The sequence below is a fragment of the Chionomys nivalis genome, chromosome 1, assembly GCF_950005125.1.
Source record: "Chionomys nivalis chromosome 1, mChiNiv1.1, whole genome shotgun sequence".
Taxonomy (NCBI): domain Eukaryota; kingdom Metazoa; phylum Chordata; class Mammalia; order Rodentia; family Cricetidae; genus Chionomys; species Chionomys nivalis.
In genome coordinates, this window is record NC_080086.1 from 36728280 (window position 1) to 36754827 (window position 26548).

Sequence of the window (26548 nt, forward strand, 5' to 3'; positions counted from 1 at the left end):
ATTTTTATTTTACAAGAAAGTCACTATTGTGGAATTATTTTAAATAGTGAATTAGAAAGAGCTTTATTTCACAAAAGGGCTTGCAACATGACTTTTTTCAAAAGTATATCCATGGCATCAACATTTCCTACATGGCAGAAACATGAAGTTAATACCTTCTATTTATTTTATAAAACAGGACAGATGCACTTTCCAAAGTACGTCCCTAGCACCTTTCCTCCCAAGAGCTGAGGCAGGGAGAATAGGGCAGGGGTTACCGTACAAGGACTCAGATTCCCACACACTGAGTGACTGACTTAGCTAGCAGCAGAATTAAACATGAGACTAGTTCTCATGAGTCTTCACCCATCTATAAATAACACACAATCCTGGAGCCTCCATTAAAAAAAAAAAAAAAACAAAACTGGGCATTGGCGTGATGGGAGGATGAAGGGGCACAGCAAGCGGTTCATAAATACCAGGGGATTACACAACTGAAGACGCAGAAAGCCTGCTAAGTCCTTTGCCAAGTGCCTTGCTTTGGTAATCTTGAACTTGAGAGATGAGTCAAGAATTTCACTGAGACACCAGCTGAAGGTCTCTTAGGAAATGGAGGTTTGCGGAAAGCTGTCGGCAGACACGACTGACAGGTGATAACTCTGGAAATCACCATGGGTGCTGCAGGATTGCTCTTGTCGGTTGTGGAGGAGTGAGAGCTGCTGGGACAACAGCCGCTGCTGGGACAACAGTCGCGGCTGGGACAATAGCCGCTACTGGGATGGTACTTAACATGGACTTCCTGGAACCATAAAACCACCCAAATCCCTGGGTCACATGCCAGGTGTTCGACTTCATAGACCTCTCAGAAGTCTCAGAAGGGAAGAGCATTTCCTGGAGTTTGGTGTAAGCTGAGGTCCCCTGCCCTCTCTCCCTACAACTCAACACTGATGAAAACAGGTTTCCCTCTGTCCAGGCTGGCATTTGGGTTGTATGGGTCTCGACAGACCTTAGGCTGCCAAAGACCTCTTCCTTGACTGGACAATAGTCTATTCAGTTGAGGATAAGATTCCTCAGTTCTGCTCTGGTCATCAGGGTCCAAAAAGCTCCAAGCTGTCCAGCTTCTCCTCTTTGTAGAGTAGGATGTTTTCCATCAGTTTCCTTTTGGCCTCATTGATCTCAATTTTCCATGAAGTTTCTGTAGCTGAAGTTCAACAGAAAGTAGAAAAAGTGCAGCTTCAACAAGTGTTGCTATTAAAATTTTTATCAAGTTTGTGATCAGGTCCCAAATGCAAGCAGCATATCATGGCATCTGCCTTTGCAGGAAGTCTGCACACACACCATAAGCCCCCAAACCCCCAACCCTCACCACACATACACATCCTTGCCACAGAAAGGCTCCTGTGTCCCTCCACAGATAGGGGAGAGGCACAAAGTCAACAGTACCACAGCTGTTTCTAAATCTCCTTCTTCCCCAAAGAAGTAGTGAAAACCCAGCTACCAGTGAGGCATGTGTATAAGGCATGGTGACTCTTCATCAAAAAGGCTTCAACTTTTATTTCACTAGGAAGCCTGGCATATTGGGACCAGAGTGCAGTGATAGAAGGAGGCTTCAGAAGCAATTGACAAGGAAGAAGAGGCAGGCAAGAGGGACTACACAAGGCCCTGCTGGCCCCAAGGACGTGTTTTAAAATACCATGGGTATGAGTTATACAGTGTGTTTTTGTAAACCACTCTAGCAGGGCATGGTGGCACATACCTGCAATCCCAAGATAAATAAATTGAGACAGGGTTTCACCAGATAGTGCAGGAGAAACTCTGTCTCAACTTATTTAATATTTTTTATTTTGCTGTGTGTGTGTGTGTGTTTGTACCACTGAATACATGAAGGTCAGAGAACAGCTGTGTGTGTGTGTGTGTGTGTGTGTGTGTGTGTACCACTGAATACATGAAGGTCAGAGAACAGCTGTGTGTGTGTACCACTGAATATATGAAGGTCAGAGAACAGCTGTGTGTGTGTGTGTGTGTGTGTGTGTGTGTGTGTGTGTATCACTGAATACATGAGGAGGTCAGAGAACAGCTCTGTGTGTGTATGTGTGTGTGTGTGTGTATCACTGAATACATGAGGAGGTCAGAGAACAGCTGTGTGTGTGTGTGCGCGCGTGTGTGTCACTGAATACACAAGGAGGTCAGAGAACAGCTTTCTGGAGGGAGTCTGTACTGCACAGACATACATAGAGACAGAATACCATACACATAATATTTTAAATTTTAAAAATCAATAAATATCATGCTCTCTGGATCCTGGAGGAAGAACTAGTGAGCCAGAGGCCAAAGCGGATCAAGAATGGGGGAGGCCACACAGTGGTCCCAGTGGATCAAGAATGGGGAAAGCCACACAGTGGTCCCAGAGGACGTGCAGGAGCTATGACCAGGGTGCAATATAGAGATGAAGGTGTAAAAGAATTAAGAGGTCAGTGAGCAGACAGAAATAAACAGTCACTGGTGAACGGGGCTTCCTCTTTGTGTGACCCCTGAGCTGTGAATGCTGAACAACTAAACAGAGCCATGAATGAGAAGCGGGGAGGGATGGTCCAAGTGAGGGTCACAGGGACGATCGCGCATGGCTACCTCATCCTTCTAAGCTTACCATCCTGAGGTGGCTGTGAGCCTGTGCAGACCTCTGAGGAGGAGTCAGCCTCTGGTCTCACACTGGTCGATGGCTGTGCTAATCCATCTTCCCTGGAGAGTGAAGAGGAGGCAACCCTTGCACACGACGACGTCCCCATCACAGAAGAGGAGACACTCAGGCTGGAATTGTCAACGTCATCTGTTTCCTCTGGTGTATTGGAAGACAAGCCTGTGGCCTCAGAAACCGTGCTCCAGGGGAGGGATGGCTGACCTCGGAGCTGCTCCTCCACCCCAGCCATTGAGACTCGTGCCTTGGGGGAGGAGACAGACAAGACGGGAACACGAATTAAAACCAGAGCCAGTGCCTGGTCTCCTGGGCATTATAATCAAAAGTCTGCTGCGGTGGGAAGAACAGCATCTTTCCTTAAAGAGATCTGAACTTGACCCCAGCACCCAGAGCCACAGGTGAGTGTGTGAACTCAGATGGCCCAATCACCACACCCCATTCTTCTGATCACGATGACTGGGTCAGGTGCAGGCAGGTTTCTGCGTGCATCTATAAGACCTTGAGTTGAATACAGAGCCTTGGGTGTGCACCCTAGGCAAACACACAACATGGAGCTCCATCCCAGGCCTTCTCATTTGTCTTCTTACAAACGAGATCTAGGAGCTCATTAAACTGCCTCCACACCTTGAACTCACTCTGCAGCCCAAACTGGTCTTAAACGTGCGGTTCTTCTGCTTCAGCATCCCGGGTAGTCAGGATTACTGACATGCACTACAGCTCACTGTACACACCCTTGGTAAGAAAATTTCATTTCCCTGGTGACTTGAAAAGAATTCAGTATGTTGCCAGGCGATGGTGGTGCATGTCTTTAATCCCAGCACTTGAGAGGCAGAGGCAAGCAGATCTCTGTGAGCTCGAGGTCAGCCTGGTCTACAGAGCTAGTTCCAGGGCAGCTAGGGCCGTTACCCAGAGAAACCCTGTCTCGAGAAACAAAAATAAAAAAGTCAGTGTGTAGGCTGGTGAGACAGCTCAGTAGCACTTGCTGCCAAGACTGACAATCTGAGTTTGAGCCCCAGGATCCATATGATAGAACGGATTGGCTAGAGACGGTTACCATGGGAGCTATGTAGCTAACACAGTCCTAGTACTATGCTACTGGCACTGCAGGGCTGGCTACCTGCATCCAAACCACTCACCTAAAGGCAGCAAATGTCTATCTCACTTAGACCAATGTATTTTACTACCTCACTGTGGTCAACCCAAGCCTTAATTGACACACTGAACCACTGGCAGAATGAATAACTAGCTGGAGGTTTGAAAGTGTGCGGTTGAAGGGGAGGCCTGCTTAGAATGTCTAAGAATATGCTGCTCCTGCTGAGTCCCAGGGACCTGAAAAATCCCCCTGTACCCCCAGGGCCCTCTAACTCCGGCCTATTTTCCTCACCAACCTCATGACAAGCCACTCTGCCCAGAGAATTTATGCCTCAACCACTTGTACTTCTCTCCAGACCTAAAGATGTGACAGCCTCTCCCTCAGCCCGGGCCTTCCTCTTGAACTGTTCGGTAAGTGCTTAAGCATCAGTTCCTGGTCAGGCTCCACACAGTGAGTCCCGCCCTACACCATCCTGGTGCTCGCCACACGGACACTCCTGTGCAGAGAGCAGGAACACAGGGCAGCAGGACAGCAATGGATTGCTCCGATGGATATGTCCTTTGTGGTTAGTGAGAGGCCTTTGGGCACTTTATTACAGCCCAGCTTAGGAGCCCCTGGGCCACTCCAAGTCATCCTCTCCAAGAGGGTGGAGGAAAAGCCACAGGGCCAGTGACACACCGGGAGAGATAGCAGGCTGAGGTGAGACAGGAGGAAAAGCCACAGGGCCAGTGACACACTGGGAGTGATAGCAGGCTGAGGGGAGACAGGAAGAGACTGACTCCCATGAGAGGCCCTGTCCTGCACCCCCTGCAGTCCAGTCAGACACCCACTCTTAGGGTCCCCCATGACCCACACAGCAATCCTGATTGCTGACCTGGCCCCAGCAGGTTCCGCTGAGAACAACCAAGTCTAAACGTGACTTATTGCATCACCAGTGTGTGAGTCTCCCTCAGTAAGGCAGTAGGCAGACAAGAGCTCACCTCCTCCAGGCTGGCGTTGCGCCTTCGCAAGCAGAGACACACAGCCGTGGCCCAGGCTTCGGCACAGGCCTCAGGCAACAGCCCTGCCCTCCTCTCTAAGTGCTTCCGGCAGATCTCTTTCGCCACCTCCTTCCCCAGGCCTGTCTTCCTGGAGCAGAGCGAGGCAGTGCTGCTGGGAATCTCACTAAGAAGCAAATCCTTCTGTTGGAAGGAGAATGAGGAAACCCAGGTGAGATGCCAGGTGGTGGCAAGATGTCTTAAAAAGAAATGTGATGTCCCCAAGCAAGTTCAGCACCCAAGGACTTCTGTGCACAGGGCATTCCCTGTGACAGTTACAGCTCATCTGAAATGGCTTTGCCCGTCCAGATTCAGCGACTCCATAGAAAATGAGACCATGAAATGCCTACTCCTGGGTGTAACACAATACAAATCCAATAATGGGCCTAAGTGTGATGGATGGAAAAAAAATCAATAACCCATTTCCAATAAAAGTCTTCCGTTTGATTAATATATGCACAGTGAATACTAACAGCCAACATTTGCATAGCGCTTACCACATGCCCGGCACTTATAATTTAATATTTTTTGAAAGATTTAATATATTTGCTGGGCAGTGGTAGAACCTTCCTTTGATCCCAGGACTCAAGAGACAGAGGTAGCAGGCTCTCCGGACTTTAAGGTCAGCCTGGTCTACAAAGTGAGTTCCGGGACAGCTAGCACTACACAGAAAAGTCCTGTCTCAAAAGAACAAAACAACAACAACAAAAAGATTTTATTTTTATTTATTTGTAGGTATATGTGTCTGTGTCTGTATGTGGGTGTGTACGTGTAAGTACATATGCCCTCAGAGGCCAGAAGAGGGTGTCAGATCCTCTGGAGCTGGAGTTACAGGGTAAAGGCTGAAAGCCCCTGGGTGAGGATTCTAGGAACCAAACTCAGGTTTTATGAAAGAGTGGGATATGCATTATTAAGCACAAAGCCATATCTCCAGCCCCAATTTAATCTCTTTTTTTAAAGATTTGCTTTTACTTACGTGTGTGTGTGTGTGTGTGTGTGTTTGAGACAGTGTGCCTACCATCTGTATGAGTGCTTGCAGAGGCCAAAAGAGGGCATCAGTCCCCTGCAGCTGGAGTCACAGGTGGCTGTGAGCCACTGGCCACGGGTGCTGGGGATCTGAACTTGGGTCCTCTGGAAGAGTTACCAGTGCTCTTAGCTGCCATCTCTACAGTCTCATAAATTAATCGCATTAACATGTACACGGGTCCTTTTTGCTTCTGCTGGTACCAAGGTGCCTGTAAATCTCACAGTGAAAGGGGACAGAAAGCTGCAGGCCCTGAAGGTCACCCTTGACTGCAGAAATTGGAGTCACAGGCACTGCCAGTTGGAAGCAGCTTCTTCAAGAGAACCAAACTGAAGGCGAGAACTGGGAGCCCAGGTGGAGGGGCTGGAAGCACTCACAGGAGCAAAACAGAACCATAAGAAGCTGAGGCACCTTTTCCAAAAGGCATTTGAAACATCTCACCAAGAAAGATGAGAAAAGAAAAAACTAAAATAAAACTATGAGAGGTTGCTGTTGAGGACTAATGGCAAAGAGTGCCAGGAATGACATCACCGCAAAGGAGCAGGAGAGAATCGGCAGTGACAGCGGGAGAACGCAAGCTCATTTAGCAGGCCAGGGCTGCAGCTCAGTTGCTACACTGCTCACGCAGCAGGCACAAAGCCAGATAAAGAGGGAACAGAACGGGGCGGGGCTGGTACACACCTTTAATCCCAGCACTCCGGAGGCAGAGGCAGATCTCTGTGAGTTCGAGGCCAGCCTATTCTAAACGAGCTAGTTCCAGGAGAGACTCCAAAGCTACAAAGAAACCCTGTCTTGAAAAATCAAACAAACAAAAAGAAAAAGAAAAGGAAATAGTGGTGTGTGCCTTTTCTAACACTTAGTAAGTGGAGGCAAGAGAATCAGGAGCTCAAAGTCAACCTCTACATTTGTCATATCAAATAATGTATGTTATTATTGTTAGTGCATACAGCACTGCTCCATATGCACATATCTATAATTACATATTTTAAGATACACAACATTCTAAAGCTGGGTGTGATTACATACACCTAAACCCAGCACTCTATAGAGACTGAGGAAGAGGTCTGTAAATTTAGGGACAGCCTGAGCTACATAGTGAGGCTTGATTTCGCTGCCTAACATGCACCCTTTAACTAGTCTCTGTCCCTCGGACCATTCTAGTCACTCACTCTGTGTGAGGGTGTCAGGTCCCCTGGAACTGAAGTTACAGACAGCTGTGAGATGCCATGTGGGTGCTGGGAATTGAACCTGGGTCCTTTGAAAGAGCATTTTGAGTTCTTTTTTTAGATTTGTTTTATTATGTGTACAATGTTCTGCATGCATGTACCTCTGCAGGCCAGACAAGAGCACCAGATCTCATTACAGATGGTTGTGAGCCACCATATGGTTGCTGGGAATTGAACTCAGGACCTCTGGAAGAGCAGTCAGTGCTTTTAACCACCTGAGCCATCTCTCCAGCCCCTTAAACTGATTTTTTTTTGGGGGGGGGGGGTTGGTTTTTTTTTTTTTTTTTTTTTTTGGTCTTTTGAGACAGGGTTTCTCGGTAGCTTTGGAGCCTGTCCTGGAACTAGCTCTTATAGACCAGGCTGACCTCGAACTCACAGAGATCCACCTGCCTCTGCCTCCCAAGTATTGGGATTAAAGGCGTGCGCCACCACCGCCCACAGTTTGAGTTCTTAACCACTGAGCCATCTCTCCAGCCTGTTTGTAGCCTTTTCAATAAAATGCATCCATTCAATGTAAATGTAACTAGCCACTTTATACAACCTTTCATACAGACTCAGAAACCAGTTCTGACAGAGGACCAGCCATGGGATGTGAAGTTTGCTTCAAAGGCAAAGCAAGGGCTGGGAATGTAGTTCAGGGGTCAAGCCCTTGTCTAGTGTTTGTGATGCCCGCATCTGTTCCCCAGCACAGATGGTGTCACAGGCCTGTGGTTCCAGCTATGCAGAAGGCTAAGGCAGGAGGATTGCTTGAGCCCAGGAATTCAAAGCCAGCCTGGGCGATAGAACAAGATTTTATCTCAGAGGGAGAAAAAAGGTAAAATAAAAAAGTAAGCCCCACTGTGCCTCCATTTACCCAGCCAACAAGTATGTGGTTTCAGGATCTGAGAACACAACATGCCTGACACCATCAGAGATTCAGTACCTGGAAGGAAAGACCACTAAGGCCAGCATGGCACTTGTGACACTCACACAGTTCCTTGTGTAAGCACGACCTCTTCACTATTTATCTTTGGGGAAATGCGGCGCCATTCAAGGAGGGGGAAATCAGCACAGCTGAATGAGTGAGTGGTTTACAGAGAGAGACAAGGGATCCAGAAGCTATTCACAGAGCCCCACGTCCTGACCCTCCAGGGAAGAGAGGTCTCATCTGGAGCCAGCAGTGACTTCACAGTGTGGGGAGCCCTGACAAAGCATTCTCGACAGAAGACTCAACCACGAACCTAGGCAGGTCTCAAGAGCCAACTCCCAGGAAATCCGAAGGAAAACTAGAGAAAACAGTGAGTGAAGTCAAGCAAAACGGCACGGCCCACGGTCTGCATGGGCTGAATGATGACAGCTTTACTAGCGCGTGCAAGGACTTGCCAAAGAAAAGGAAGGCTGGCTGTGATGGAAGACGCTCACTAGCAGGGCTGCAGCTGAGTGTGTGGCACAGGCTTGTAATCCCACAACTGAGAGACGCCGGAGGCAGGAAGATCTCCAAGGATTCAAAGACAGCCTAGGCTCCAAGGTAAAACCTCCCCTAACCCTGGGAGGGGAAAAATAAAGAAGCAAAGAGAAAGAAAGCAAAAGAACAAAGCTAGGGATAGAATGTGGCTCAGCAGCTGTGCACACATAGGCAGGGTCAACAAGGCCCTGCTGCTCACATGGAAAACATGTGCCCAACAACACCAGCCAACCGACCAGACGTGATTGAATGTCTTACCAGATAAACTGGACTGCGGTCCTTGTCCATCGCAGGGATCCCGGTGAGCACCTCAGCTAATACCTGGATAGGCCAGAACACAGAATCAGTGTGAGTTTGCTATGCCTGTAGTCAGCCGAAGATTTAGGCAATGACAGAGGCTTCTGTTTTGTTTTATTATCATCATGATGTTTATTTAACAACAGTGTATGGGTGTGTGTGTTGGTTTTCGTATGCTATGGCACTTGTGTAAAGATTAAAGAGCAACTTGTGGGCACTGGTTCTCTCCTTCCACTATGTGGGTCCCACTGGGACCTGGCTGCCAGTACCTTTATTCACTCAGCCATTCTGACCCATCTTTTGTTTCTGAGACAGGGTCTTCTGTAGCCCAGGCAGCCATGAACTTACTCTGTAGCTGAGGACGACCCCGAGCTCCTGGTCCTCCTGCCTCACCCACATGATTCGTTTTCTGCTTAATTCACTCACAAAGGAGCACAGCCCCGAGCAGGTGCAAGCCAACACCCAAGGGGAAAACTGGGATCCGTGTCCATGTGAAGAGCAAGCCTGCCTTTCACAGGATTCTCGGCAACGTAAAGACACAGGCGTGGAGGGTCTGCAGTCCTGCCCTGCACAAGAAGTGAGCTCAGGGCTGGGAACTGAAACCTGGGCCCTGACTCTGCAACTGTCACATGTGGTAGAGCAGCTGTGCTACAGAGTGAACAGCTGGCCTATGTCAAGCTTCTCCCGCACCCTCCTGCAGCAGTTAGAGCAGACACTGGCCACTGAGGCAACCCTGCTCCTAGGGCAATAGGAGCACACTGGCAGTGGCCAGCAGAGGGCAGCACAGCGTGCCACAACAGAAGGGGGAGTGGATCAGCTGAGAAGGGAGAGCCAACCAGGTCCCTGCAGGCAGGAAGAAACAGGAAACAACCCAATACACTGGACAACGCCTTCTCTGTCTCAGCCCGGTGATTCTGGAAGGAACAAGTCCCTGACAAGGGTCACTTAGTGGCCATAAAAATGCTGAGATATTGATGCCAGCCTGATCTACAGAGTGAGTTCCAGTAAAGCCAAAGCTACCCAAACAAACAACCCCCCCAAAAAACAACAAAAACAAAACCAAAAACCACTAAGATAAAGTGGGCAAGATGAGGCAATGGCAGGCAGGCCAGATCATTGATTTTGATCTCAAAAGGAGGCAGAAGAGAAACAGCAACTCCGATAGTTGTTTTCTGACCCGTCATGCACTGTGGCATGTGCACACCTGCGCACGCTTGCACGCGCACACACGCACTAGTACTACAATACCCATCTATACACAGCATCTCATTACCCATTACTCTCTTTTTAAGTTTCATTTATTTATTTATCTGAGACAGTCTCTCTGTTCAGGCGGAAATTCCACCCCAAGCCCCCTTCCCTGGGAGCTGCCTCAGTCCAGACTCCACCCCTGAGAGAGCCCGCCAAATGATGACCCCTCCCCAGAGATGCTCAAGATCCTCCCAAAGGGTATTTAAACTGCCCCCCTCCCCCGAGAAAAAAAACACATGGTTTTCCAGTCTTCCTTTCCCATCTCCTCTCTGGGGGGCTGGAAAGCCATTCAGAAGTGTTGGTATTCATTAAACCTGGGCTTTTCCTAATTCGGTTTGATTTGGTTTGATTCAATGAAAAGTTTCTGCACCCCGATAAGCCACTCCATCGACACAATGATCTGAATCAGATCACTCTCTATCCGCACCACTAACCCCATTTTACAGAAGGTAAAACTGAGGTCCAGACATGGAGTAGGCAGGAGTTACATGACTGAAATTTTACTGGATTAGGCCATACTGCCTGGTGGCTAAAAGGTCTGCCCTACTGGTTTGTTTTGACTTGCTTTTTTCTTCTTCCTTTTGTTTGAATCTATTTTGTTTGTTTTGAGATAGTCTTCCTAAATTGCCTAGGTTCTCTTGGAACTTCCCCGTCTCTCCTACAAGAGAGCCACTGGTTCTTCAAGTAGGGCCGCTTGCCTCACTGAAGCACTCACAGGGAATTGCAGGGGGTTGTGGAGAGGATGGGAGGCAGCCGAGACAGAAGCTGAATCTCATACACAGAGGTCCAGCTGAGAGTGTGGGCTTCAGGGGCAGATGTGGACAGAGAGGAGACTGTGGTCAAGAAGAGGAAGTACAAAGTTCAAGACAGGGAGGAGGACAGAGGCAAAGGCCGGTGTGCTGAGGCCTGCATGTGGCTGCAGGCAAACAGACTGGGTTTCTCAGGCAGCATTACCCAAGCGGATTCTGTGGAACACCACGGCAGACAGACACACCAAGAAATCGAGGTTCCACCGCCAAGTGAAGCTGGGAAAGCCTGCATAGCATTTTCTGGTGAGTTCACAACCCAGGTCACGGGGTCACCCAGGTCATAGGGTCACCATCCTGTTAAAAGCTCCTCTTAACTATAATGAAAAACCTACTTGGCTTTTTTTTTTTTTTTTTCCTACTTGGCTTTTAACAGTATCTCCCAAACCTACGTGTCCACTAAGCCCTTTGAATGGTCCCATCCTGCAGACGTGGAGAGGAGTCAGTGTCCTCAAGACAAACTGAGCAGACCATCAGGCTGGGTGAGTGGGCCCTGAGCCCCTGGGACCTGGTCATGAAGCAGGAAGTACACAGGGGAGGCGGCTGGACACTGACTACAGACGTGACTATGACAGGAATGATAAATGCGTGTTGGAAAGATGTGTTGAGCTGGGCGGGGAGGCACAGACCTTAATCCCCGCACTTGGGAAGCCGAGATAGGTGGATCTTTGATGCAAGAAATGTTGGCTAAGCCAGCAGTGTGGATAGGAATCAAAAAGCTGAGAGATAATACCTGCACGCACTAGACCCACCAACCATATACAGCTTCTGTCTACACCTTTTTTTACTTTAAGAGTTTTTCAGACAAGGTCAAATTGACCAAGAATTTACTATGTAGCCTAGGCTAGCCTGAAACTAGAAGCAATCTTCCGGCCCCGATCCCCTAAATGCTGGGATTATCAGAAGCCATACAAAATAGACCATGAAAGTTAGGACCGGTGGCACACACCTGCAGTTCCAGCTTCTTTTTTTTTTTAATCTTTTTTTTTTAACTTTTTAAAAAAACTTTAATTATTTTACGTTCATTGGTGTGAGGGTCAGATGCCCCGGAACTGAAGTTACAGACAGTTGTGAGCTGTCATCTGGGTGCTGTGAATTGAACTCAGGTCCTCTGGAAGAGCAGCCAGTGCTCTTAACCGCTGAGCCATCTCTCCAGCCCCCAGTTCCAGCTTCTTAAAGGCTGAGGCAGGAGGATTATAAATTAGTAGCTAGCCTGGGCTATAGAGTGAGACCTCGTTGCAACAACAACAACAGAAATAACTTACAAGAAATATGGCTTAGTGGTAGAGCACATGTCTATCATGACTGAGGGCCTGGGAGTTATCTCCAGCACCAAAAAAAGGAGAGTAAAAAATTGGGGCAAACTTGGGGCATAGCTCAGTCAGTGAAATGGTCATTTTGCAAATATCAGGGCCTGAGTTCGGATCCCGAGAAACCACATAAAAATGCCAGGTGTTGAGGCATGCACTTGTAATCCCAGCACTGGGGAAGACAAAGACAGGAGGGTCCCCAGGGTTCACTGGCCACTGTCTAGCCTAACTGGTGAGCGACAAGCCAATGAAAGCCCCAGAACCAAAGGAGGTTGATAGTACCTGAGAAGGACACCTGACCTATAGGCCCACACCTCCACATCTCACCCATAAACTAAAAAACAACTAAAACAAAAGATGTAAAAAGATGCCACAGTAGGCTTTGTCTCAGATCTGGCCTAGAGTCACAGTCTGGCTGCCTCGACAGCACCTCCATGCAAGTCCCGAGACCCTTACAATTCCACAGCTGAAGATGTCCACTTGCTTGGTCAGCTGCCCCACCCTGATGAAGCTTTCAGGCAGATAAGCAGTCGAGGCCTGGAACAGGTGGGTCTTCATGACGGTGTATTTGGTCTTTTTATCGGCAGGACATGGGTGAGCCACCGGGTGAGCCAGCTTGGGGATAAGATGTTGGTCCAGCAAAATGTTGGTACTGTAGGAAATCAAGTGAAGAAAGCCTTTGAACTTTGGGACGAAGAGGTTGCCATGGAGACACTCTGGCCAAACAATTTAGCAGTGATCAGTGTCAGTCCTGCAAGGGGGTGGGGCGGTAGTCACAGAAGACCCTCAACATAAAACAGCCAGCGATAAATGGGTAGGACCTTGGAAACCCACTCACTCCACTAAGTGGGAATAGACTTGAACATTAGCCTAGCTGCCCCAGGAATGTGGCCAGGGAGATGCAGACTCCCACCCCTACACAGACGTCAGCCCTGGCCAGCACAGCAGGCCAGCCCACTGCTCATGCTGGCTTAGACTCTTCGAAGCTGTTCCCATGAGAAGCCCTGGCCTCTCCATTGCGAATCCAAACCCTGGCCTCCTTTCCACTCACTCTGCTCAGGTAGTAGGGAAAGTACCCACTTTTACATTTCAAAGAGAAGTGAAAATCTCCTTTGACCTGGTTCTACTTGGAGGGAGCTAATTCCGAGAAAGAGCTCCCCAGGGAGTGGGGACCAAAGGTTAAGTTTCAGGCACAGAACTAACATTAGCAGTGCTTTATTGCATTTATTTGGCGGGAGGGAGCATGCACTCCATCTTTCAAGGGGAGCTCAGAGGGACAACTTGCTGGAGTTGGCTCTCCTTCTGCCATATAGAGTAAATTCAGGGATCAAATTTAGGCTTGGCAGCAAGCATCTTTACCTGCTGACCCATCTCACTGGCCCACCAAACAGTATTTGAAAAAGAAGATAGCAGACCAGGCACAGTGGTACTTTACCTCTAAACCCAATGCTCAGGAAACTGAGACAGCTACAAGTTCAAGGCCAGCCTAGGCTACACAGGAGTTACAGGCCAGCTCTGCTCTGCAGCAAGACTTTGTCTCAATAAGTCAAAAAGAAAAAAAATGTTTAAAAATCTTTTTTATAGTGGCCAGCAACTCCAATATCTACTATTAGGAGCACTTCAGTAAACATGGGCAAGAATAAGAAATCATGACAAACCATGGATGCCTTGCAACATGGGGAGACACCTCCCGTGATCAAATAAGGGGAGAAAGGAGAGGAGGAACTGGGAGTCAGGGAGTCTCCTAGGCATGAGGAGTCGTGTGAGAGGAGAGTAAGTTGCAGATGAGTCAGGATGCAGATGGGGGGCAGAGCACACCGGGCATGTTCAATACTGAGTGCAATCCCCGACACACACACACACACAAGCCAGAAGTCAGCAGACCTGCCAAGCTTGGCAGTGGGTCCATGGCCAGCTCTCATGCCCATCTCAGCACAGGTGCTAGGGCCATCAGATGAAATTCAGGAGAGGAAAGCATCTTCAAGTTGGCATATGCCACGTGGGAGGAACCTTGGTGAACCAGCTGCAAGGCCTATCTATGGTCATAGGGTGACTGGTTCTCCTAAATGTTTTGGGCACTTCTGGAATCTCTCCCACACCACTTCCTCTTGGACATCCAAGAACGGCCTCATGAATCACCATGCACCGTTAAACACAGTTTTCCATGTCCTTCTCACGGTCACAGCCCAGCCCACCTTGCAGGACAACTGCAGACAGCCTTGTGTCAGATCTTGCTGCCTCCCTGTCTCATTAACTCATCGTTTGCAGCCTGTCTGCAGAGTGCCATGAGGCAGGGGTGACCTGGCTTCAAGTGAGCGGAGCACTCCCTGTAACCAAGGTGCTGGGGACAAGAAGCCTCCCTGACAACACCCATCACCAACAGACACAGGCAAGGCGGGTACTGAGAAAAGCTCAGATCCTGAGGCTGGCAAAGCTCCCAGCTGGAGTGTGAACGTTAAGGGTGCTGTGGCCTGCAGGGACACTGGCTCAGAAAGACAGCAGACATAGCGGCAGCTTCACATGCTGGGTGAGAACAGAGAGCACCCCTCAGAAGTACTGGCTTTTGAGGGCCTAAGGAGAGAGCTAAGGTCCCCAATGGAGGGGGTGCAGAGGAGAGGAGAGACAGAGATTAGAGAGATAGGAAGCCAGAACAGAGGCTGGCCTCATTCTCGAAGGCAGGGCTGGGGAGGGGGGCGCAGGCCTAGCTTACCTCTTGACATTGCTATGGATGATGTCCAGGCTATGCAGGTATTCAACAGCCAGAAGCAGTCCTGAGCAGATGCTGGCACGCTGGGGCCAGGGCAGCAGGTCTGAGTCACCCTGAGAAAAAGTCAAGGAACAGAAAGGGTCACTCCTGCACCATTCTAAAGTCCCTATAGCCTGTTCCTGGACTCCTTAGAAGCCGCCCTTGGTCACAGGGCTCAGTCAGCATGAGGTACTGGTTTGAAGTGATGGTATTTTTGTTGAATACATTGACTTGTAAATCCAAGTTCAGACGCACGCACGTGAACTATGTGGCTTTGGGAAAGATAGACAAGGCCTCTGAGCCTCAGCTGCCTCGGGTGAAACAGGCATGAAGGGTTGGAAGTAAGCTCAGGGGTGGAGCACCTGCCTTGAATGTACAGTGTCCGAGATTTGATCTTGGCACCAAAAGGAGGAGGAAGAGGAGGAAGAAGCAGCTGGGGATGTAGCTAAGTCATAGACTGTCTGCTACCATCCACAAAGTCCTGGGTTTGATTCCCCAGCATTGCATAAAACAGACATGGTAGCATATGCCTGCAATCCTAGCACTCAGGATGTAAAGGCAGGAGGATCCGAAGTTCAAGGTCATAGCAAGTTTGAGGCTAGCCTGTCTACTGGTGACCTGTCTCAAAAACTTACCATAAATAAAAATTAAAATAAAGGATGCATTGATGTCTGTATTGAGAATTGTATAAGCTTTCAAGAAAGGTAACAAACACTCTTCTAAGTCCTTCCGACCCCTAGGCAGGAGCCATCTGCTCCATTATCCGACCACAACCCATGACCCAGTTATTTACCTTAGCCTGGAGTCTGTCCTGCAGAGAGCCATTTGCCATGTAGGGGTAGATGAGGCTGTGGAACCGTCTTCCAGTGCAGAAGCCCAGCAGAGGTAAGACATTGGGGTGGCAGCATCTGAACCCAACACCCATGTACAGTTAGGCATCAAACAGCAAGAGTCAAAGGCAGACCCTCCCTTCCCATCCCAGGCCACTAGTCACCTCCCAGGTGCCACAGGCTCTGATCCCAGATAGCCTCACCCTACTTCCCTGCTATGCAGTCTGGCCCCATCCCCACTCCACTTCTGGAAACGAGTTTAAGGATGAAGAACTTGCTAGAGGCCACCGCAACCGCCTCAGATTGGTTTAACTTGGGGACTCCCCATGTCTGAGTCATCTTTCTCCTCCTGGCTTTTCTCAGGACTCCAACCACACCTCAGGCTCCACATGTGAACTGTCCACATGTCTATCTGAACAAAGGACGCTTCTTTCTGCCTTCCAGAAACCTCTGGCCTCATGAATCACCATGCACTGTTACACACAGCTTTCCATGTCCTTCTCACGATCACAGCCCAGCCTACCTCACAGGACAACTGCAGGTGGCCTCGTGTCAGATCTTGCTGCCTCCCTGTCTCATTAACTCGTCATTTGCAGCCTGTCTGCAGTGTACCATGAGGCAGGGGTGACCTGGCTTCAAGTGAGCTGAGCACTCCCTGTAACCTGGGAAAGCCTGGGCTGCTAAACCAATAATGAAGGAGTAACCACCAATCCAGGAAAGCACAGAGTTGGAGAAAGGGCATAAGTACATATCTGGTTTCCACAAAAAGTGTATACATGTTACATGTGTGTATGGTCTTTCATATGCATGACGAGAGAAATATCTAGCTGGGTGTGATGGTGTAAGACTTTAATCCCAGCACTCAGTAGGAGAGGCAGGAGAATCTCTGTGAGTTGAGGCTAGCCTGATCTACATAGTGAGTTCCAGGGCGGCCAGAGCTACATAATAATACCTTGTCTCAAAGTAAGCAAGAAAGAAAGAAAGGGAGGGAGGGAGGGAGGGAGGGAGGGAGGGAGGGAGGGAGGGAGGGAGGGAGGGAGGACCCGGATGGGATTACAAATTCTTTTTTTTTTTTTTTTTTTTGGTTTTTCGAGACAGGGTTTCTCTGTGGCTTTGGAGCCTGTCCTGGAACTAGCTCTTGTAGACCAGGCTGGTCTCAAACTCACAGAGATCCGCCTGTCTCTGCCTCCCGAGTGCTGGGATTAAAGGCGTGTGCCACCACCGCCTGGCGGGATTACAAATTCTAAACCTGATGAAGTAATTAGTGAAGGCCTGTCCTAGTATAAAACGAGAGCTGAGAATACAGTTCAGGAGCAAGCTACAGAGCGTATGGAAAGTCCTAGAAACAAATGCCACCAAACCCAAATCTAACAACAAATAAAAATCACTAAACTTGCCGGGTGGTATGGCACATGCCTTTAATCCTAGCACTTGGGTAGCAGAGGCAGATGGATCTCTGTGAGTTTGAGGCCTGTCTGGTCTGTATAATGAGTTCCAGATCAACCAAGCTACATAACAAAACCTAGTCTCAAAAAATAAAATATAAAAACCATTCTTTGCTCTCAGGTTGTATAACACACAGAGGCAGACTTAGTTCCATGGGTCCCCACGTGTCTAGAGAGCTATGGTTCTAAGATCAGTTTGCCATCAGACTCTCAGTCCATCTGCTGGTTTCAAAATGGGACAGGAAGGATCTCTTTCTTCGTATGTGGAAAGAGCTGGAACAAGCCAAGGTTTCTTGATAATTCTAACCCAAGCATACACGTGCTGTTTAAGAAGAGCGTGGTCTCTGGACACAGTCTCGAAGGCTCACACTCTAGCTCTGCTAATTACTGGTTGTGTAGTCTTGAACCAAACACTGAACCTCACTTCTGCACCTATCAGCTGTGGCCCTGGATAGCTGTGGCTCTGTGTTGTAGAGTTCTGATGGACATGGAACGAGCTTGTCTATGCTGTGCCCTGAGCATGGGCCCCAGAGTTTGTATGTTGGGAACTTATCCCCAGATTTATAGTCAAAAGTATCTGGAGGCAGGGTGCTTAGGAATAACTAGCATTAGGTGAGGTCGTGGGTTAGGGCTACACAAGAAGAGGAGGAGTGACCCTCAGTCTCACAGCGTGATGCCCACTATTGCCACACACTGCGTGAAACCTCACCAAACGCCCTCCAACTTCCCAGTTCCTAGAACCATGAATAAACAAACTTGTACTTTAGACACCACCCTGTCTGTGACACTAGGTGACAGCAACAGAAAATGACCCAAAGCAATAGTGATGGTGCTAGCCACTTGCCTGGCACATAGGAGGCACTGTTTTCCCGCCGTCATCATCAGGCCAGGGGAAACCTACCTGAGGCAAAGCTGCATCTCTGCCTGCAGGAACCTGTCCATGGACCCTGGACTCGAGCCAGCCACCTATGGGAAAAGACACAACCCCTGAAGATCCATCCGGCTTTAGCCCCAGGGCTCCACCCACCCTCCCTACAGACACCCTCAGCTCACCTCCCTGAGCTTCTTGAAAGCAAAGGCCACACCATGCCTTTGCCCCTGGTAGATATCAGCGAAGGTCCCCTCGCTGATTCGGTGGCTTTGGTCAAAGTCCTCCGTTGCTTGAATGACATCTTCCTCACTCCAGAAAAACCTGTCTCCAGGCAAACTCAAAAGTTTTTCCTGCTTGGGGACAGACGTGGAAGTGCTGCAGTCCTGGAGAGAGGAGAGTGGATGACGTGTTGTGGAATATTTGTTTAATTATGCAAAGATGTGCTGCATTCTTTTATGTTGCATTTGTTTAACTCTGTGAGGCTGTGTTACTGGGCCTGTGTAAAACACCTGATTGGTCTAATAAAGAGCTGAATGGCCAATAGCTAGACAGGAGAGAGAAACAGTTGGGACTGCCAGGTAGAGAATAAATAGGAGAAATCCAAGCTCATAAAGAGAAGAGGGAGGAGCAAGGAAAGGAGGATGCTGGGAGCCAGCCACCTAGCCACACAGCCAGCCATGGAGTAAGAAGGAAAAAAGGATATAGAGACTAAAGAAAGGTAAAAAAGCTCAGAGGCAAAATGTAGAAGAGAAACAGGATACTTCAAGTTAGGTTAGAAAAGCTGGCTATGAGCCGGGCGGAGGTGGCATACGCCTTTAATCCCAGCACTCAGGAGGCAGAGGCAGGCGGATCTCCGTGAGTTCAAGGCCAGCCTGGTCTACCAGAGCTAGTTTCAGGACAGGCTCCAAAGCTACAGAAAAACCCTGTCTCGAAAAAAAAAAGAAAGAAAGAAAAGCTAGCTAGAAACAAGTAAAGCTAAGACCAGACATTCATAAGCAGAAGTCTCCATGTATTTATTTGGGAGATGGGTGGTGGACCCCCAAAGAGCAAAAAAAAAAAGCTACAATGATGACTCTGGGAATTGGCTTTCCATGCTCCCTAGGGGGGGCCTGGAATACCAAGAGGCTTTCATCTTGTTACCAGTGGTAACAAAGATTCCATAGGCCTGCCCTTATACCTATATATATTAGCCAGTGCTAATGTTCAAATAACCACACAATTCTCTAAGTGGAGCTAGAGATTCTAAGCCTGGCACGTATGGATGACCAGAAACAGAAGTCAGGCTTCTGTGAGCTCCCTTTTCACACACAGGTGCACAGAAACTTATATTTTTGAAGTTACATTTGCCTTTATCAGTAGCTCTCTGGAACTGGAGGCTATTAAAGATGAACGGGTCTCCTGCTGGTTAGATACACTAGGACTTGTCAAAAAATGAGAATGGGGCTGGAAAAACTTGGTAAGCTGAGTTCAATCCCCAGGACATAAATGATTAATTCCTGAAAGTTGTCCTCTAACTCCGTATGTGTGCCATGTCATGTATATGCCCTCACACATGCATACACATACTTACATACAACATACATAAATATAGAATAAAATTTTAAAGATTAATGTGCAAAAATAAAAGGAAGAAAAGAAAACCAAATAGAAACTTTTCTTTTTTTCTGAGACAAAGTTTCACTATGTAGCCCTGACTGGCCTGGAATATACTATGTAGACCAGGCTGGCCTCAAATATTCAGAGACCTGCATGGCTTTCCTCTGAGTGCTGGGATTAAAGGTCCTCGATGATCCAAGCATCTCTGAAAATGATTAACTAAATCACAGGAGATGTTCACTAACCAGCCCCAGGAACTGCCACTTTCTTGCCCAGGTACCAAACCCATAATTTCTCAAGAATATGGATTTTTAAAATACCTTTTTCTTTTTAACAGGGTTTCTATGTAACTCTAGTTGGCCTGGAACTCACTATACAGACCAGGCTGGCCTTGAACTCACAGAGGTCTGCCTGCTTCTGCCTCCCGAGTACTGGGCTTAAAGGCAAGAGTTACCACTCCTGACTTAAATGATATTTTCAGATCAGAAGAAAAATCTGGGCATGGTAGTTCCAGCCTATGATCGCGGCATTTGGAACTCTAAGGCAGGGGGATCACAAATTCAAATCCAGACTGAGGTTCACGGTGAGACCTTGTCTCAACAACAAATACGGCTGGGGATACAGCCCATTGGCAGAGTGCTTGCCGGACATGCACAGGCCCTGACTTCCATCCTTGGCACACAGAAACTGGGTGTGGGGGCACAAGACTGCTGTCCAATAACTTGGGAGGAGACGGCAGTAGGATCCAAAGTTCAAGGGTATCCTCAGCTACACAGTGAGTCTGAAGTCAGCCTGAGCTACATGGAACCCTGCCCCAAAGAGTAGCAACCTGTTTCCTTTTTCTTTTTTTCCCTTGGCTGGGGTGGAACCCAGGGCTATAACACTGAGCAGCACCCCAAGCCAAGGCTTTCATTTCTAACCCAGTGTGAATTGCGGTCATCTTACTACCAATACGGTCACAAGACTACCTGGGAGTGTTAGCAAATGAGGGTGAAAGTGCCCACGGGAATAAAGTCATAGCACATTCTGGAACCAAGTCAAAGTGCAGGACCACTCTGACTGTTGCTCAACTCCGACAAGAAAGTGGGAAAGGCTGGTGGTTGTAAACCAGTTCCTGTAACTGCACACGTCAGCTTGTGCTTACAAGGGGCACGGCAAACAGAGGTCCTCTTGGACTTGGTAGTGCAGGCCTGTCCTCCAGGCTGCCCCTCCAGAGGCTGAGACAGGGAGATCACAAGTTCAAGGCCTGTCTGTGAACCTTAGTAAGAGCCTGTCTTAAAACATAACAAAAACGGACGGTGCTTGTAGTTCTGGGGTTGAATGCGAAGGGCCCTGGGTTCAAATCCCCACTGTGGCAAAAATGAGTCCTGGCCTACGCTGGGACTCAGTGTTAGGGCGCTTCATTAGGCCCTGAATTACACCCCAAAGAAACAAACCCCACCAAGCCCCCCATGCTCAGAGCAGCAGAGGCCCCTAATCTCCCCCATGACTATACTTAGTCTCAGAAGCTTGCAGAGAATGGGTCTCCTTTGTCCTCCCTGCCCCCATACTTGTCTCAGGGAATGAAAAAACTGTGTTTCTGAGAGAACCACAAGCCAGGACCCAACTGGGATAGAAGTCAAAGGTGGGTTTACCTTAGACTGGGGAGAGTCGGCTTGGTCAGTTTTCAGGGAACAAGGGGCTTCCTCCTTGGATGGAAGCCGGTGTGAGGTCTGCTGCTGGACTCCAGCCAAGGTCCCTGGAAAGAATGACAGGGTCAGCACCCTGCCTGGGACTCACCCCGAAGCAACCTCTCTCAATCGGTACTGTCACCCTGACACCATGTGCCAGCCGACAAACTCCTTGGCTGTCAGTGCTTTTAAGCCTGGTGACATCTTACAACATGAGCAATTTATCATCTCTAATGACAGAAAGAGACGGGGAAGCAGGAGGTGCCGCAAGCAACCCAGGTCACAGGATGCGGGATGCGCCCGTGCTGTCCCACTGCCTGGCCAAGGACAGCCGAGGACACAGAGAAACCTCCACTGTGGTTCCAAAGCAGGTGCCATTCTCCAAGCGAGAGGCCCAGAGCAGAAGGGGCTACACAGACTGGGAGACAAGGGTGGTTCCACCTGGGATGGCCTGAAGAACTGGGGAGCTTAGAGTACTGGGGGGTGGGGGGCCCAGCACTCAGTAAACACCTCCATCCCGTGGGCACTAGTAACCAAGGGCGACTGGTGAAAATGTCATGCTACTTTACAGGAGGGAATGAGTGCCCAAAGACTCTGGTGCCCCACAGAGGTTCTGAAACAGCCCCTCAGGGGCCACTAGGTAATCAGAAGTCTGATCATCACTGAAGCTGGCTGGTGGCAGCATTTGGTATTCCCCACCTCACCCTACCCCCACCCCACCCCCTTTTTTTTTCAACACAAGGCTTCTCTGTGTAGCCTTGGCTGGCCTGGAACTTGCTCTGTGGACCAGGCTGGCTTTGTCCCCCAGTGTAGGCGGAGAGTATTTGTTCGTTCCTGGCCACCCAGACTTGAAATAATTACACAGAAACTATATTAATTACAGCACAGCTTGGCCAATAGCTTAGGTTTCTTATTTTTTTTTTGTCTTTAGATATTTTTTATTTCCTCAATTTTTATTATCAGGAGTGACTGAAATAAAAAATATAATTGGGTCCCATCATTATTGTCATTATGGAAATGGCTTTAAGAGAAAACTGGTCAGATGAATATTATTGCTTCCCACTTTTCAACTGGTAAATAGTTGCCATTGATAAAACAGACAAGCCCAGAGAATCTGTCCAGAATGTTCAAGATATGGTGTATTATACAACATGCCTGTTCTCGGGGAGAACACCTACGACATAATTATGTGTACTTCTTGATCTCATCATACAAGACAAGCACAAAGGCCCCACCCATGCCCCTGAGAACGTTGGACCATGCACCCTTGAAAAAGGCCTTGCTTCCTTCATCACGAACAATCTTCCTCCAGCAGTCGATCGTGCCTGTATACATGATGTCAGTTCCTTTGCGTCCTGACTGCATCATCATACCACGGCGAACCGTGTCAAAGGGATAGGAAGTTAAGCCAGCGACAGCGGTGACAGACTGTGCAATCATCCAGCTGATGAAGATGTGAGTGTTCTTGGGATCTGGAAGCATTCCCTTTGCAGTGTCATAGATGCCAAAGTAGGCAGCTCGGTAGATGATAATGCCCTGGACTGACACATTAAAGCCTTGGTACAGGCCCCTAATCCCATCAGATTTGTAGATCTTAACCAGGCAGTCACCAAGGCCTTTGAATTCCCTTTCAGCTCCAGCTTTGCCCACATCAGCTGCTAGACGGGTACGGGCAAAATCAAGGGGGTACACAAAGCACAAAGATGTGGCCCCAGCGGCACCACCTGATGCCAGGTTCCCTGCAAAGTAGCGCCAAAACTGGGTCCTCTTGTCCACACCACCCAAAAATATCTGCTTGTATTTATCTTTGAAGGCAAAGTTGAGAGCCTGGGTGGGGAAGTATCTGATGACATTGGCCAGGTTACCACGCCAGAAGGACAGGACTCCCTGTTCCTTGGGGATACGAACCACGCAGTCTATAATGCTCTTGTATTGCTTATCTGCCGTGATTTGCTTGCTGGCATGCTGCACCTGCAGCTTGACCCGCTCGATGGGCGCTACCGCCGTCTTGGAGATGGCCGCGGCCACTCCACCTGCCAAGAAGTCCTTGGCGAAGGACACAGCGGCATCTGTCATGTTGAAAGAGAAAGAAAAGGCAGGGGAGCGCGGAACGGCACTGGCTTGACAACCGGCTTCGACTCCCGGACTCTGGGCCTTAGGTTTCTTATTAACTAACTCTTACATCTTAAATTATCCCATTCCTATTATTTTGTATTTTACCATTAGGCTCATGGTTTTGTAAGGTTTGGCTGGTGTCTGTCTCCTTCGGTGGCTACATAGCTTCTCTCTGACTGTCTTCTTTCTCCCAGCATTGAGTTTAGTTCCCCCGCCTAGCTCTATTCTGCCCTGCCACAGGCCCAAAGCAGCAGCTGCTACTGCTTCTTCTTCTTCTTCTTCTTCTTCTTCTTCTTCTTCTTCTTCTTCTTCTTCTTCTTCTTCTTCTTCTTCTTCTTCTTCTTCTTCTTCTTCTTTTCAAGACAGGATTTCTCTGTAGCTTTGGAGCCTGTCCTAAAACTAGCTCTTGTAGACCAGGCTGGCCTCAAACTCACAGAGATCCGCCTGCCTCTCACTCCTGAGTGCTGGGATTAAAGGCGTGAGCCACCACCGCCCGGCAGTCACCTTTTTTCTGTGTCCTGCAGAATGTCTGGCAGACTCTTTCATGAAGCAGAAACCTTGAAGGACTGTCTCACCTTCTTTAGGCAACTTCAACAGTCATTTTTCTGTGGGTTCTGCATGTCCAGTTTATACAGCATAACGTCAAACAGTCCAGGCAAGAGTAGTTTCTTGCCCAAATGACTAACAAACTCCATAAGGAGCCTCTTCAGTGCCCATCATCCTCTAGAAGTTGATTGGTGCTGCTGGGAGCAGATGTGAGCCCGAGGACACTCCACTTGGAGCTTGTTTTCTTCTTGGCAAAACTGGTCTTTGGGCAAAGAACTGCCCCTGCCTAAAACACTGACAAAATGCAGTATCTAGACTGAACAAGCAGGACATAAGAAAAAAGACTGCCAAACATTGCCAAGACAGGGTAAGACAGTTTTGAAAATTTTCCTGCCTCTGAAAATGGTCTGAAGGTTACTCTAGGCCTTAGCAAAGCTGGTTGCTCCAATGCTGCAAATGAGGCTTTGGGTGATTACCCAGATAGCCAGTTGTCTCTGTCATTTATTGCACATTTTGGAAGTTTCTTGATTGCACTTCCTATCTACTCAAGTAATATTATTTCCCTTCTCAGAGATACAATGGGGTTGAAGACTAGATAGTTGTAGTTACTTTCCTTTCATGACTTAGCCAAGCCATTTCTAATACGACTTAGACTCCTTAGGATAGGATAATTATCGAAACATTTAGCATATGTTTCTTGCTTGATATTGTTTATGCTGGTTGTAATTCTAATTTTTATACTTGATATTTGTTCTTATTGTGTATAGCTTTGTATTAGGCTTAGAATAATTAGACAAAAGGGGAAGGTGCTGCGGGAACTCCTTTAGTCGATAGCCTTTAAGATACCATCCCACTTGGGCATGGCCTAGCTCTCTCTCTCTTTCTCTCTGCTGTTGGATTCGGTTCCCGTTCCCCACTCGTGCAGAGGGCTGTGATTTGTGAGTCTACCCCTAAATAAAGAACCTTTATTATACTCAATTCTGAACTATTGTGGGCCTACTTTACAGAGTCCGTCTACACCCGAGTGCCAAAATCAAAGGTGTGTGTCACCACTTCCCAGCAGGGATTTCCCAGTCTTCAAAGTTTTCAAAGACTTGTGTAAGGCTTCCCCAGATGGAGGGGCAAGGCACAGCAACACAGCAGATGAAGCAGCCATGGACACACCCCACAATACATACAACACGCACACGACACATAAAACACACACACACTGTTACCACACACACAAACCATACCCCACCCCACACATCACACACACACACGCACACACACACACTGCACCACAAAACCACACATAGCCGCCACAGCTGACTCACAGAGACACTAAGGGTCCATTCATCTCTACAGAAAAGCCTCCCAAACACAACCTTGAGTGCCTGAACTTTTCCTCTACAATAAAAACTTCCTCCACCACTGGCTTCCCTGGGTAGCACACGGTTCTGGAATCTGGGGCTTTCCCAGGGCTGACAGGCATCTGTGATACTTGGAAAGAATGACTCGTGTGTCCAACTACAAATACACAAGAGTGACTTCCTTCTCTGTGGGAGGGACTGCAGGGACAGGCTCAGTGACACAGGGCACTCAGGAAAACGAGCCATACAAAGTCTGGCAGTGAAGGGACAGAGGGGCACCTGTGACCTCTCCATTCTCCCCCACCTCCCCGCTCACGGTCTTTCTTTTTTTTAAAAATATTTATTTATTAATTATGTATACAATATTCTGTCTGTGTGTATGCCTGAAGGCCAGAAGAGGGCACCAGACCTCATTACAGATGGTTGTGAGCCACTATGTGGTTGCTGGGAATTGAACTCAGGACCTTTGGAAGAGCAGGCAATGCTCTTAACCGCTGAGCCATCTCTCCAGCCCCCCGCTCATGGTCTTTCTCACTTTGGCAAAGGAACAGCAGGCTGGCACGGGTCTGAATCCCGTTAATGGGAGTTCACAGGCCGCATGTCTTCTCCCCTTCCTTCAGTACCTTCAGTCACAGGGTAAAGTCCAGACTCCACGACCTAAGGTAAACTGTCCTGTCCCTTGTCCCCATTGGTACCTCCATCCCCCATGTCTGCTCTCTCTCTCTTCCTTTTTGAGACAGGGTCTCACTACGCAGCTCTGGTCTGGAACTAGATATAAAAATTGTAGAGGTCAACTGGACACAGCACACAGATCAACAGACTGGGAGGCGCCCAGCCCCAACAGATGCATCTACATCACAGCTCCATCAGGGGCCCAGGACTTTTGCAAAAGAGGGGGACAGAAAGACTGTACGAACTAAAATACCAGAGAGTCCGCTGTGAAACAGCCTCTCATATAAATGACTGTATAAATAAGATTTGAATAATGGCAACATCAATAGATATTCTAATGCAGAAAGGGAGACGCTCACAGGGTCACACCCTGGGATGACTAACTAACTACAGGCATCTGACTAAGACAGGGAGGATTAGCCTCTAAGCCCCCAAACTGGTTGCATTATGCAAATTGGTCAGCCCTAATAGCCACACACACACAAACAGCAGAAGTGGCCAGCAGGTCGCGTTTATATATTTATATGTACACGTGTGTGTGTG

At 48.4% G+C, this 26548-nt stretch overlaps 2 protein-coding genes across 3 annotated transcripts in view; both read right to left on the bottom strand.

Annotated features, from left to right (window-relative positions):
* The window catches only part of Irak2 (interleukin 1 receptor associated kinase 2), a 53813-nt gene continuing 27265 nt past the window's right edge, over positions 1-26548 (bottom strand). For both annotated transcript variants that reach the window (XM_057769074.1, XM_057769066.1), the window contains 10 exons: positions 21285-21388; positions 18237-18437; positions 18085-18149; positions 15702-15816; positions 14873-14982; positions 12619-12814; positions 8757-8819; positions 4748-4948; positions 2627-2918; positions 1-1180 (listed from right to left, as the gene is read on the bottom strand). In XM_057769074.1, the coding sequence (XP_057625057.1) occupies positions 1068-1180; positions 2627-2918; positions 4748-4948; positions 8757-8819; positions 12619-12814; positions 14873-14982; positions 15702-15816; positions 18085-18149; positions 18237-18437; positions 21285-21388 (1460 nt within the window). In that variant the 3' untranslated portion in view covers positions 1-1067. The remainder of the gene's footprint in view (positions 1181-2626; positions 2919-4747; positions 4949-8756; positions 8820-12618; positions 12815-14872; positions 14983-15701; positions 15817-18084; positions 18150-18236; positions 18438-21284; positions 21389-26548) is intronic.
* LOC130874020 (ADP/ATP translocase 2-like) lies at positions 22315-23451 on the bottom strand. The gene has a single exon (XM_057769076.1). The coding sequence runs from the start codon at positions 23394-23396 to the stop codon at positions 22506-22508; it is 891 nt and encodes a 296-aa protein (XP_057625059.1). The 5' UTR covers positions 23397-23451; the 3' UTR covers positions 22315-22505.

Bases quoted from the DNA above. Each gene is read 5' to 3' on its own strand.
- LOC130874020 (XM_057769076.1), bottom strand. From the start codon at position 23,396: ATGACAGATGCCGCTGTGTCCTTCGCCAAGGACTTCTTGGCAGGTGGA.